The sequence below is a fragment of the Natator depressus genome, chromosome 11 (assembly GCF_965152275.1).
Source record: "Natator depressus isolate rNatDep1 chromosome 11, rNatDep2.hap1, whole genome shotgun sequence".
NCBI classification, from domain to species: Eukaryota; Metazoa; Chordata; order Testudines; family Cheloniidae; genus Natator; species Natator depressus.
The window spans coordinates 43,553,559-43,566,614 of record NC_134244.1 but is presented as its reverse complement, the minus strand read 5'-3'; the positions used below and the strand labels follow the sequence as shown (position 1 = coordinate 43,566,614).

The 13,056-nt window shown below is 39.0% G+C and overlaps 1 protein-coding gene and 1 long non-coding RNA gene across 3 annotated transcripts in view; one reads left to right on the top strand and one right to left on the bottom strand.

Moving 5' to 3' along the window:
* Positions 1-6,378, top strand: part of NFE2L2 (NFE2 like bZIP transcription factor 2) — a 42,541-nt gene extending 36,163 nt beyond the window's left edge. Inside the window, exons 2-5 of one of the 2 annotated variants that reach the window (XM_074967666.1) lie at positions 1,523-1,792; positions 1,981-2,076; positions 2,360-2,542; positions 4,875-6,378. In XM_074967666.1, the coding sequence (XP_074823767.1) occupies positions 1,526-1,792; positions 1,981-2,076; positions 2,360-2,542; positions 4,875-6,068 (1,740 nt within the window). In that variant the 5' untranslated portion in view covers positions 1,523-1,525 and the 3' untranslated portion in view covers positions 6,069-6,378. The remainder of the gene's footprint in view (positions 1-1,522; positions 1,793-1,980; positions 2,077-2,359; positions 2,543-4,874) is intronic. The other variant, XM_074967665.1, reaches the window with a different exon arrangement.
* LOC141996020 (uncharacterized) lies at positions 1,523-10,219 on the bottom strand. Its single transcript, XR_012641466.1, has 3 exons — positions 10,003-10,219; positions 5,927-6,036; positions 1,523-2,474 (listed from the first exon to the last, which is right to left on the bottom strand). It is a non-coding gene; the product is annotated as an uncharacterized LOC141996020 (long non-coding RNA).
* Between the last annotated feature and the right edge of the window lie 2,837 nt (positions 10,220-13,056).

Sequence of the window (13,056 nt, the reverse complement as noted above, 5' to 3'; positions counted from 1 at the left end):
ATTAAAATGTTGGCCTTAAACTTGTGCCCTAGTTGAAGCTAGTTTATAAAGTTAAGAAAAGTTATTGGTTTACTATTTTGGCAAGGTAAATTATCCCAAGTTCTGGGATTGCTATCTGAACTGGAACAATTTTGATTTAATTAAGTGAATGTTGGTGTAATATTACTGTTGTACTAACGTGATGCAAATGCTCAGGACTAAGCAGTGAGTTTGCATGTGTCTACTATTGAAGTGTAGTTTACTCTTTTTTTTTTTTTCCTGAAGCACACAGTTGCCTTATCTTTTCCATTCATAAATTAGTCTTTTTTTAATTATTATATCACAGACATTAGCACTATATGTCCATAAACTATGTTCCATCATCTTAATTAATTTCTTGGTTGATGATCTCTTGGGATGTTTGATTTTGTTCACACTAAAATATACCCAAAATTTCAGCCTCTAAAAATTCTGAATATTTGAACACTAGAAAATGCATATTGATATAATTTTCATTAACTAAAAAGGGAAAGTATATAACCAAACAAAATTCATTGATCAAGTGGCATTTTCTAAATGGTGGAACTTACTTTAGTTATATCCTGAGACATCACAGAGTTGCACTTTCCAAATTAAATATGTATGGGGATTCTGACTTCAAAGGTAGTTGCCTCTTTATAAGCTCTCTCTATTAAGTGATGAGCCAGAACCACAATTGTCAGATTTGGCACCTATTGATTTATACAAACTGTGCTAATCCATCTCTGGAACACTTTTGGTATGGTTGACCTGGTTTAACCTTTAAACTACAAATCTGTAATAATATTATTAATAATTGTGTGTTTAGTGAAAATTCCTCCAGGTACAATGGTAGTAAGATTGGTAACTTTGAAATTCTGTAGCCTCTAATGAATATTCATTTTTAATAGTATGAAGGAACAGAACTCTTTTTTTTAACTTATATTTTACAATATATAGATAGTGATTAATTGTCATTACTCAACATCTTACAATATATTTTTAGTCAACTTTGAAATTTTATGCAATACATACAGAAAGAATTCACCCAGCTGATATTAAGTCACATGTCTCTTAATTCTTCCTCTATCTTCATGCTTTCTAATAGCTAATTAAGTAGGAAGGATTTCTTTATGCCCTTCTGGCTGGCTGACAAATGACCACATCTCACAAATTGTATGCATTACAATAACCAACTGTAATGTGTTGATTATTGATGCGCTTTATGCGGAAACATTTTGTGTGTGTGTGTGCATGCACGCACATGTACTTGCTACAATGAGAAACCAGCCTATTTACGTTTTTTATATAAAACTGGGAGCTGTTTTAGAAAGAGAACAAAAACCATGCTTGGAATTAGAAATAAACATACATTTTGCTTAGGTGATTTGGTAGGCCTGAAAACCTCAGACAGTTACACAAGTTTAACTGTTTAGTACAGAATTACTATGCTTTAACATTTTAAACAAATTTTGGTGTAGAGACGGCTGTCCTTTTAAAAAATTATCATCTTTCCTATCCACAGGACATGAACTTGATTGACATTCTTTGGAGGCAAGATATAGACCTTGGGGCAAGACGTGAAGTTTTTGATTTTAGTCAAAGACAGAAGGAATATGAACTCGAAAAGCAGAAGAAACTTGAAAAGGAGAGACAAGAACAGCTCCAAAAAGAGCAAGAAAAAGCTTTACTGGCTCAGCTGCAGCTGGATGAAGAAACAGGTGAATTTATTCCCATTCAGCCTGCCCAGCACATTGAGTCAGACAACATAGGCATGCCAACCAATTTTTCAAAGGTAAAAAACAGTAATTTTTTCTCTTATGCTGATATATATGATGTATATGTGTCTTCATTTTTCCTCCTTGTGAATAAGATGATAAACCTGCTGGTTATCTAAACTTAGTTTGTATTTGTAGAGGGAGGAATCTTCACAGTCATCCAAAAATAAACTTAATACATTTTTTCCATATCTTTCCTATGTAGACTACGCATATTTCAAAACCAGAAACAGATGCCTTGTCCTTTGATGACTGCATGCAGCTTCTGGCAGAAACATTCTCGTATGTAGATGATGATGAGGTAAAATATCAATCTAATGCTTAGTATAGTTGGGGGGTTTTGCGGGGGGGGAGGCAATGATAACACATCTGCTCTTGCACAACTTTATTTTCAAGTTTGTTTTTTTTTACTTCTGTTATTATGATGAGTCTTTTAATGGAATATTCTCATATTATTGTACTATGTATCTAATACTCTTTCAAGGGGACACGTGTGGATCTGTTATATGGGAATAATACAGAGAGCACCAAGAATGGCTTTTGCTTGATGCCTTACCAAGTTATTTATATTTATAAAATTCCAGGTTTCTTCGGCTGCATTTCAAGCGTTGGTACCTGCTCATATAGATAGCGACGCAATCTTCATTACTTCTAATCAGACTCAGCCACCTGAATCATCAGTCCTTCAATCTTCTGTTGCTGAAGTAGATAATATGCAAAACATAGAGCAAGTTTGGGAAGAATTACTGTCCATTCCAGAACTACAGGTAAGGGTTAATGTAAGCAGCAGCTGAAAGAATGGCAGAGTATTCTGGGACAACGTCTCCAAAGAATTCAGAACAATAACAGTGCAGTCATTCTTAAGGAATGGTAACAAGCCCATCAGGCTAGTAGCTGCAGAGTTTTTGTAAATTAGTGTTTGCTTTAATAAGAAATACATTGAGCATCTAAAATATAATTAATCAAAAGCAGTGTAAGAGGGGAGACTTCAAGAGAAGAGGGTTATTTACCTAATACTGTATGAAAATTATATTCTGTCTTCCTGGCCATAATGTTTCTATTTTTACTGATACGTGAGCTGGCTCTGTGTTAAATACAGAAACCTGTTACTGCACTGTCATGTTTGAAATTTTACCTGCAGAAATGTGAGGAACCTCTAAATTATGGTTCCTACAGCAACCATTAGTCTATCCCCAGATACTACTCTAAAAGTATTTGTGGTATAATGTTTAACTTTATATTATTTACATTATTATATTACAGTATATATAAAATACAAAACAGAATATTGCATATGCGGTGGGGGTTATAACTTGGCATTTCTTGATTGTCTTTGCAATTAGAAACTTTGAAGTTGCTTTTATTTAGATTTTGCATTTACCTTCCACCGTGGGAGAAAAAAGCTTTTAAAAGAATAGTATTGGTATATTTGAGACTAATTATGGCTGCTTGTTCTATGAAAACATTATTTGTATTTCAGTTGCAGTCAAACTCTGTTAGGTGCTGTACATGCAGTGAATATGTCAAGCTAAAAATCAATTTGCTCTTTTACTAATCTGAGCATTTCAGAGACTAGCTTATTTATTTAATCACCTCTGCTGTGTTTTTACTTGAACTTCACCCAAATTGGACTGTAAAATTAGACGAGTTTATTTTTCATTATTTATTTTAATGTTTTTCACAAGCACAAAGCTGCTGTTTTTTTTGGATTGCAAACTGATCAAAGGAATGCTTAAAAGGACACTGTCAATGTGAAAGCAAGTCCATTTAACAAAACTTAGTGAGAAAGTAATATCAGGTACTACATCTGCTCTGACCCTATCTTCCTTTTGCTAATTTTTGTGTTTTTCACAATTAATTTTTCTGTGGTGGTTGGTTTTTTTTTTTTTTTTTTTTTTTTGGTGTGTTTTTGTTTTTTTTCAATCTTCCCTGTTGTTTGTGTGAAAGACCCACACAACCAAAACAGGGAATTGAGTGACTATACAGGGGCAACAATGAAACTGACAATACAAAAAGTAAACCAAAAAAAGAAAAAACCCTTAAATGTCACTATTATAATTCTGAGTTGAAGTTGAACAAATTTTCTGGGAGAAGACAGAGATTTAAATTGAGGGTATCCCCTTTAAAGGATTAGTTTAATGAGTAAAGAAAAACCCAAAAGATCTTATATCTGGTAAATCCTAGTTTAGGTATGATTTTTATTTGTGATTAAACAATCCGTGTGTGGCCCTCTTTAAGAGGACCAGAATTATTTTTGTAATTGCCTAATTCTGAAAGGACAGAAGGCATGCTTTGATACCAGCTTCCTTCCATAAATGTTAAGATTGCTACCCTGTTGGAAAGAATGTTGTTTTTGTAGCCAATAAAGCCCATCAAAATAATAGTCTTCAACACTTACTTTTAGTTAAGCTGGTTAACATTAGTGTATGTGGGTTGAATTAATGTTTGTAAAGCCCCATGTTAGTACTGTTTATTACATAGTAAATTAAATTTCTCTGCACCAAACAGCTGCTTCATTGAGTACCACCTAAAAGACCAAAGATCTCGTAAAAATCTTTTCCATAGTTTGACATTTAAAGGATAGTTGTTTGCTAATATCATTCAGTAAATTGTATGCTGTGACTTTAAGTTGCTATATTAATGTTAAATCTATTTGTATTATAGTGCTGCTTAAGGTGTATTCAGATTCGGCAGCACCAGGATCCATATTGGCAATTTACCAGAGCAGGAGGGATGCATCTAGCTTCCATATAATGGGAGCATATTGCAGCAAGTCTTTTATTTGGTTTATTGGTATGATTTTGGGACACTACAGGTGCCAGAATGCTATATTATCTACCTGGTGACTCTGCTGAGAACAAAAAGATTCATCCTCTGCTAGGACTTGCAGTCCCCAGAGACTGACCCTTTGTAATAAAATAAGCACAGCAGTGGGCAGTGCTATGACCACCCAAGTTATATAGCAATGCTTTAATGGCCATTTTATGTGTACTGTATATTGATCTCAGAAGGGCAATATTAAATTTGTGGATATAGATATCAAAATATTTTGTGAATTTATTATTGATAAACTTCTCTTTGTAACATTTCTTCATATAGTGTCTTAACATTGAAAATGATAACCTGGCTGAAGTAACCACTATTGCAAACCCAGAAACCAAGCCATCAGAGATTCACAGTAACTTCTACAACTCATCATCCATTACTGTTAATTGCAATTCAGATTTCCTCAACACTTTTGAGGATTCCTTTTCTAGCATTCTACCACCAGAAGACCTCAGTCAGCTGGGACTGGACTCTTTAGATACCACTTCATGTTTAAGCTCCAACTTTTCTGAAGATTTCTACTCCACCTTCGTTGATCCAAAGGTGAATGGTGACACAGCAGCACCACATGTTGTCAGTGAGTCATTTGCTGAAATTCCATATGAACCTATTGATATATCTGATTTCTCACTGTGTAAAGCTTTTAATGGTGACCATCAAGGAAATGCACCAGAATGTAATGATTCTGACTCTGGTATTTCACTGAACGCACATTCCAGTACTGCATCACCTGAACATTCTGTTGAATCATCTGTCTTTGGAGATACAGCTTTTGGATACAGTGATTCTGAAATGGAAGAAATGGAGAGTGCTCCTGGAAGTCTGCAACAGAGCAATGCTCAAATGTATTCACTGCAGTTCCATGATCCAGTCTCTCCTTCCCTGGGGCCAAGCACTAAAAAGTCTGATCTGCAATGTGTAAATACACCAAAGAGAGAATTACCTGCCAGTCCAGGCCACCCCAAAGCTCCATTTACAAGAGATAAACCTTCACGCTACCCTGAAGCTCATTTCACAAGAGATGAGCAAAGAGCAAAAGCTCTGCATATCCCTTTCTCTGTAGAAAAAATCATCAACCTTCCTGTGGATGACTTCAATGAAATGATGTCTAAGGAGCAGTTCAATGAGGCCCAGCTTGCACTTATTCGAGATATACGCAGGAGAGGCAAGAATAAAGTGGCTGCTCAAAACTGCCGTAAAAGGAAACTGGAAAACATAGTGGAACTGGAGCAAGACTTGGGTCATTTAAAGGATGAAAAAGAGAAATTGCTTAAAGAAAAAGGAGAGAATGACAAAAGCATCCGTCTAATGAAAAAGCAGCTTACCAACTTGTATCTTGAGGTCTTCAGCATGCTACATGATGAAAATGGAAAGCCTTACTCTCCCAGTGAATACTCACTGCAGCAAACAAAAGATGGCAGCATCTTCCTTGTTCCTAAAAGCAAGAAGCCAGAGACTAAATTTTGACAGGCAAGGAAGCTAACTGGCTTTGACAGAGCTGGTATTTTTATTCTAATAGCTTTTACTGTGATGTGAAATGCAGAATTGTTATATTTTAAAGTGATTCTATGCAAATATATATCTAAAGTTAATAACTACTATATTAAATACACAAGTTAAAAAACTCTAATGCATATGTATGCAAAATGTGTAATCTCATTTTTCTAACAGTCAATATTTCCTTCTTTATAGCACCACTTTGGCTAGTTTCTGTATGAGTGTAAATATTTAAAGACATCTTATTTATATACTGTTCTATCTCATCTGTTATTCATAGATTTATATGAAATAAATATATATATATATATATGATTTTAGCTGGCTAAATACAATTGGTCTTGCAACAGATTGTATGACTTCAGACATTTTTATAAATATAAATTGAATAATGTTTGCCACTTTTCTTATATATTTTTATTTGCTTTACATTTTAAATAAAAGCTTTACTTTAGTATACAAGTTGATACTTAATAAAGTATATTATTTTGATTTGTCTTAATAATTTGTGAAATCTTTTTAACTGCACATCATTCATGTTTACTTCCCCTAAATAGGTTATTCACTAACTTACAAACTTTCACTTTTTTTACAAAGATGAGCCATCATATAAACAAGCTATATAATTATTAACTTGAAATGCAGTATACAACATTGTCAGCATTACTAAGGCCAGGTCTACACTACAGATCTATATTTGTATAACTGCGTTGCTCAGGGGCATGAAAAATCCACACCCCCTGAGCAACATAATTATACCGACCGAAACACACATCCTCCCCCCCCCCCCCACACACACACAAACACACACCCCCCCGTGTAGAGAGCGCTATGTTGGTAGAAGAGCTGCTCCTGCCGACATACCTACCACCTCTTGGGGTGGTGGATTAACTACGCTGACAAGAGAAGTCAGCAGTGCAGCCTGCACCAGTGCAACGTTTTATGTGTTAACTTGACTTACACTTCATATAAATTTTAACTACTTTTTAAAGAAGTACTGTCACCTTTAATGTAAAAATCTCAAGTCTAACACTAATGCTTTTTGTTTATTTTTTTGCACTTTGCTAGGCTTAATGAAACTAGTCTGGTTAGTTTCACTTTCTAGTTCTGATGCTGTAGCACAAAGCTGCAGTGTTTGTTTCACTATTGTAGAGAAATGTCAAGAGGCCAATGTGCTTGTTAAATTCCACCCCCTACAAACACTGATTCATATTAGATATTGTTTATTCTTTCCTGCCCATCCTCCCCACCATTATGGACTCACCCTTATTCTCTCCCTGTATCACAGGGATAACATTTTTAAAAACTAAGCTTAGTGCATTTAAACTGCAGAAGTGCTGTCAAGGCTAATTCCCCACTCTGGCACTTCACGTACAGAAGGTGAGGGCCTGCAAGGATTCTAAAAATTAATACTGGCCACTCCAGGTTTGTATTAAACTCCCAAGGTTACAGCTTTTCTCTGACCTGGGGGATTGGTAGATGCTGTTACCACCCAAGTGCAGAACCCCTTTGAGAGCCCAGGACAGCGCACTTGGGAATTCCTTGGGACACACACATCCAATTCTCTTCTTAAAAAAGGTAAATTTTATTAATTTAAAAGAAAGAAAATACATCTGGGAACTCAGGCTACTGCTAGATTTTAAAAGATTTTAAAAGAGCAACCACAAGAATTAAGCACTAGGAATAGCTTTCTTGAGGTCCAGCTTAAAGGTTACAAGCAAAAGAAAAACATCTAGGGTTAGCCTAGAGGAATCTACAAGCCATAACTAATAAAAGGGATAAACCTAATTGCGCCTTCCTATATATTTCCTGATCTACTTACATATCTGGGATTTTAAATGAGTAGTTTCTAGGTATGATGCTGATGATGATTTTTCAAAGCTGGCCCAAGCTTCTTATAGCATAATTGCCTCTCCTAGGGTGACCAGATGTCCCAGTTTTATAGGGACAGTCCTGATTTTTGGGACTTTTTCTTATATAGGCTCCTATTACCCCCACCCCCTGTCCCGATTTTTCACATTTGCTGTCTGGTCACCCTAGCCTCTCCCTGGGAGAACAACACAGATAGACAAAAAGGGAGTCTTGTTTCAAATTTTAAAAGTTCTAGCTTTTTTGGCCAGGTGCCCACTCATTCCTTTTACCTATGTACAGCAGTGAGACTTCTTAACCCTTACAGGTAGAGCAATTAGAGATCAGCTACTAAGAGGGATTTTATAGCGGCTGGCTGGCTGGGTGTCCATTAAAGGGAGCTATCCCTCTCCCCCCCCCCCCCTTTTGTTTATCACAAGCACTGTTCCCTCTAAGCTGTGCATGTGTGCGTGCACACACAGATCCTAAACCCTGCGCACACGGCAAAACACCGCGCACACAAAAATTTGCACAGAAGCACAACAATGTGCACAGAAGAAATTTTTTGCACACACGGCCTGTCAAAAATTAGAGGGAACACTGATGGCAACTGTCCTTTAAAATTTAGCTTAAACTTTTTCTTTAAAAATCAACATTCCATGTTTACACCATTATTTTGTCCTTTGAGCATTACTTATTAAACAAATTATTGTAATTATAGGTATTTTTAATCCATTTAATTAAAACTTTGTCTACATTACAAAGTTTTCAGTCCAGAAATTCTGTAAGATTTACAATGCGTGTTCAATTACTATGTTGTACATTTCCTGACTCTTCAGTCGATAAACATCATTTGTCACTGCTGTTAATTCATAACATCATAGAAAACTGTAGCACGCTGATCACTTGCATTACAGCTGCCAAATGCGTTCACTACTTGGGACTTATTGCTCTATTAAATGGAGAGCACTGTAGAATTTGAAAGTAGGACTTACAGAAAAATAAAGAATGGGGCAAATAAGGAATACTGTTTAATTATACACCAATGCTTATGGATGGGACTCAGATCACAGTGGTAAATATACAAAATACATCATCTGAATTTTGAAACACATCTATACTATTCCTTTACAGTGACAACTGTTCAGACCTGTACTTATCTGTTATCAGTTATTCTGCATCTTTGGGAGGGAAAATCCATTTTTTATTTAGTCTGATTGTAAAGTGGTGCTGGTGCATTAACCTTTTGAAGATAATCTTTGCACAGATCTTTGCACAGATTCAGGTTTTTAACTATACTTGAGTCACATGTCATACTAAACATTTGTCATTCAGCACTTTTCATAAAATGCAAAATACCAACTTGTTGTTGTTGGCACCATAATCTAAATCCTCATGAAGTCAACTTCTTTATGGATTTTGTGATTGTTTTTAGTGTTCCAGATTCCTTTTATATATAGATACCAAAAAAAGTGAAAGGCCAGGGGGATGCTGTTGCATGACCTTATGGTCTCTTTCTTGTGGTTTAGCACAAGTTGGCAGAGTCCTTGGAATGATGATAGTGGCACAAGCTCAATAATAACAGAATATTACTGGAAGAGTGTACAGAGGCAGCTCTCCTCTTGCTGCTGATGTTACTCACTCCACCTTGCAGTGTTACTTCCAATCCTATGTCCCCTCAGAGGTTGTCTATGGGTGTAAAAAAATCCCCCCCCCCCATACACACACACAGACTGAGCTAGCATAGTAAGCCAGAACACAAACCATTATTGCTAACCTCAAGCAATCAAAAATAATGAGACTGGCCAAAAAAATCCTGAGTGCTCTTTAAACAAAGACTACTGTGGGTTTGTGTGTGTGTGTGTGCGTTTGCTCTCCCAGATTCATTCGGTAAGCTGATTTTGGGCCCCAATGCAGGAGCTCCCACCGCTACATCTGCCCATCTCTTGACCTGTGGCCCCATCTCCAAACCATATCTGTCTCCTAGTCAACCCATCAGCCCACCTCCTACAACTACCTTGACCACTCTGCCATCCGTTCAGCCCCCCAGCCTCACCTCTGCTTCTACGAGGTTTTTTACACGCACCCCAGGCCTGGGGGTCGGCAGTGGGGCCTCCTCTCCCACAACCAGGCAAGGGGGCCAGCTTCTAGGGCTGCCCCTGTGCAGGCCAGGTTCTGTGGGGAGAGGAGCAGAGGAACTCTCCTGTTGCTCACAGGAAAGGAGCGGGAGCGGAGGACGCCTTAGCCGCCCCCCCGAGAAGGCTTCAGGTTGCTAAGGGGGGAGGGGGAGAGTAAGGCCGTGCACTCTTCTTGCAGCAGTTCTGATTGGCTGCTTGGTGCCAGGAATAGGGCAAGCGGGGCAGCCAGCCAACTGGGGGCGGTGGGGCTGCCGCCAACCCCCAGCAGGGCTCAGCTCCCTGGCAGACTGGGCTCCGGCTGTGTTACCAGCTCTCGCAATTTTCGCTGTTCTGGGTTTTTCTTTTCCGTCCCACGAACACATGATGACAGGTGACAACTCATTAATTTTCCCTTATTCAAAATGGCCACCATCTCCTATTATTGTCAATGGGGTGAAGCCACCAAAATGGCTGCCCTTCATTAAAAAACGGAAATCAGCTGTTGCCACCAGCTAATTAAACAACCTGTGCACAAACCTCTTAAGACACAGAAATCCAGTTCTCTTCTTTAAAAAGGTAAATGGCTGCCTTTCATAAAGTTGGCTTCCACCTCCCACCCATTTTCAGAAAGATTGAACCTGTCCCACAGGCAAAGCAGGTGCCACGCTATGGTTCAAGGGGGCTAGAGAGGACAATAGGGGCTGTGAGGAGCAGCAGAGGCATTGTGAAAGGTGAAGGGGGAGCAGGAGGTAGTTTTAGGGGTTGCAGGGGTTTAGGAGAAGTGTGTGTGCAGTTTGGGGAAAGGGCAGGGAAGTGTTGCTTCTTGCAAAATATTAAACCAATCCCATGTTTTTTTTACGGTGACATCATTGTTTATATGAATGATTGATATGTTTAAAGTTATTTTATATGTGTATCTGTAACTCATCAACCCTAAAAAGTAATGAAAGTTCTGTGTGAGAGTGTGAATCATGATGCATTAATTAGGTCAGTGGTTCTCAAACTATCTCCCATCCAGTTCTTCTTTTATTAAAGGAAAAAAACTCAGAGGGGGGAGAGTTAAGACAGTAATACGAAATGGAATTCCCCTATCTTAGGGTTCAGGAGAAGGTAAATGGAGTTTATAACTGAGCAACCAGGCTACAGTGACCAGACAGCAAGTATGAAAAATCGAGACAGGGAGTGGGGGGTAATAGGCGCCTATATAAGACAAAGCCTCAAATAGCGGGACTGTCCCTAAAAAATCAGGACATCTGGTCACCCTAAACCAGGCAGAGGTGTAGATTTCTGTGTGCATTAAAGGTTGACTTTCCAATCTAAAAATATCGCACACATTGGCAGAAGAATAGACGGTAGAGTCACCATATTTGAACATTCAAAAAAGAGGACACTCCTCAGGGGGAGTATTTGCTCATGTGCCCCTGGCCCTGCCCCAACTCCACCCCTTCTCCACCCCCATTCCAACCCCTTCCCCAAAGTCCCCGCCCCAATTCTGCCCCCTCCCTGCCCCATTGGACCCCTTCTCCAAATCCCCGCCCCAGCCTCGCCTCCTCTCCTGAGCGTGCCTTGTTTCCCCTCCTCCCCCCCCCACTTCCAGCCATGCGAATCAGCTGTTTCGTGGTGCAAGCGCTGGGAGCTAGGGGGGAAAAGCGGGCACTCTCTTGAGTGATCAACATTCACTTTCTTTCTCAAATGATCAGCATTCACTCTCTTTCGTGAATGATCAACTCTTCTTTGGGGAAAAATAATAATGGCAAAATCCTGGATGTTTTTAGATATTTAAAAATTCCTCCCGGACGGCGATTTAAGAACCAAAAAGCCGGACGTGTTCGGGAAAATACGGACGTATGGTAACCCTAATAGATGGGAGTTAAAAAGTCAACAGAAAAGAGTAAATAACATGGTTTGATTTTTTTTTAATAATCTGATGATTTTTGATTGCTTGAAGTTGGCAATACGGCCTCAGACAAAGTAAACTTGGGATAGTTGGCAACATTGCAAAACTTTATTCTTGGTGAATACTATGATTGGGCACTATAGAAAATCTCAAGATAGAATGCAAAGGACTGACACGTTCAGGATATAATATCAAGCACTGAGGCAGCCTGTATCTATTTAAAGTATACGCTCCTTGGACCTAGGCATTTTCTGTATGTTTGTAAAGCATTGAGCACACTTTTTACGTTTCATAAATAACAAAAGGTGAGAGTCTTTAGGAGATACAGCACAGAAATAGTGTAATTTCCCTCCCCCCCAAAAAACAAAAACAAAGAATCCTAGGCTGTGATGGTGATTTTAGGACACCTTTGCGCCCTCTTGATTCTAGGCTGCTCCCAGGGCTGGAGAGACGCAGGTGTAACTTAAACAGCCACAGGGTCCTAAGTAATGGTAGCCATCCCAGGCTGCCCCAATAGGCCAGAGAGCTGTCTGTAATCTCCATAGTGCTGTTGGCCATGCCTCTATCCCAGCACACCTTCTACACCAGGGGTTCTCAACCTTTTTCTTTCTGAGGCCCCCCAACATGCTATAAAAATTCCATAGCCCACCAGTGCCATAAGAACTGTTTTTCTGCATATCAAGTAGATTCAAAGCCAGGGTCAGTGCTGAGGGTAACAAGATGGGCAATTGCCCACAGGCAGCCCCGTGAAGTTAAGTTTCTTGCGCTTTGCCTTTCAGTCCTGGGTGGTGGGGTTCGGGCTTCAGCTTTTTGCCCTGGGCCCTGAGTCTAATGCCAGCCTTTCTCTCTGGTTTATCTTGGTGGAACCCCTGAAATATGCTCATGGCCCCTTAGGGGTCCCCAGACCACTGGTTGTGAACCACTGTTATACACAACAGCTTGCAAGGTGTCCATGAAAGGCAGCCTTATGGCTTGCTCTTCAGTGCCCGTTCTGGGAGAATCTTCCCCTGTCTGGAACTGGAGATTTTAGGGCCCTTTGTGCTATGTCTAGGGTGATCAGATGTTCTGATTTTATAGGGACAGTCCTGATTTTTGG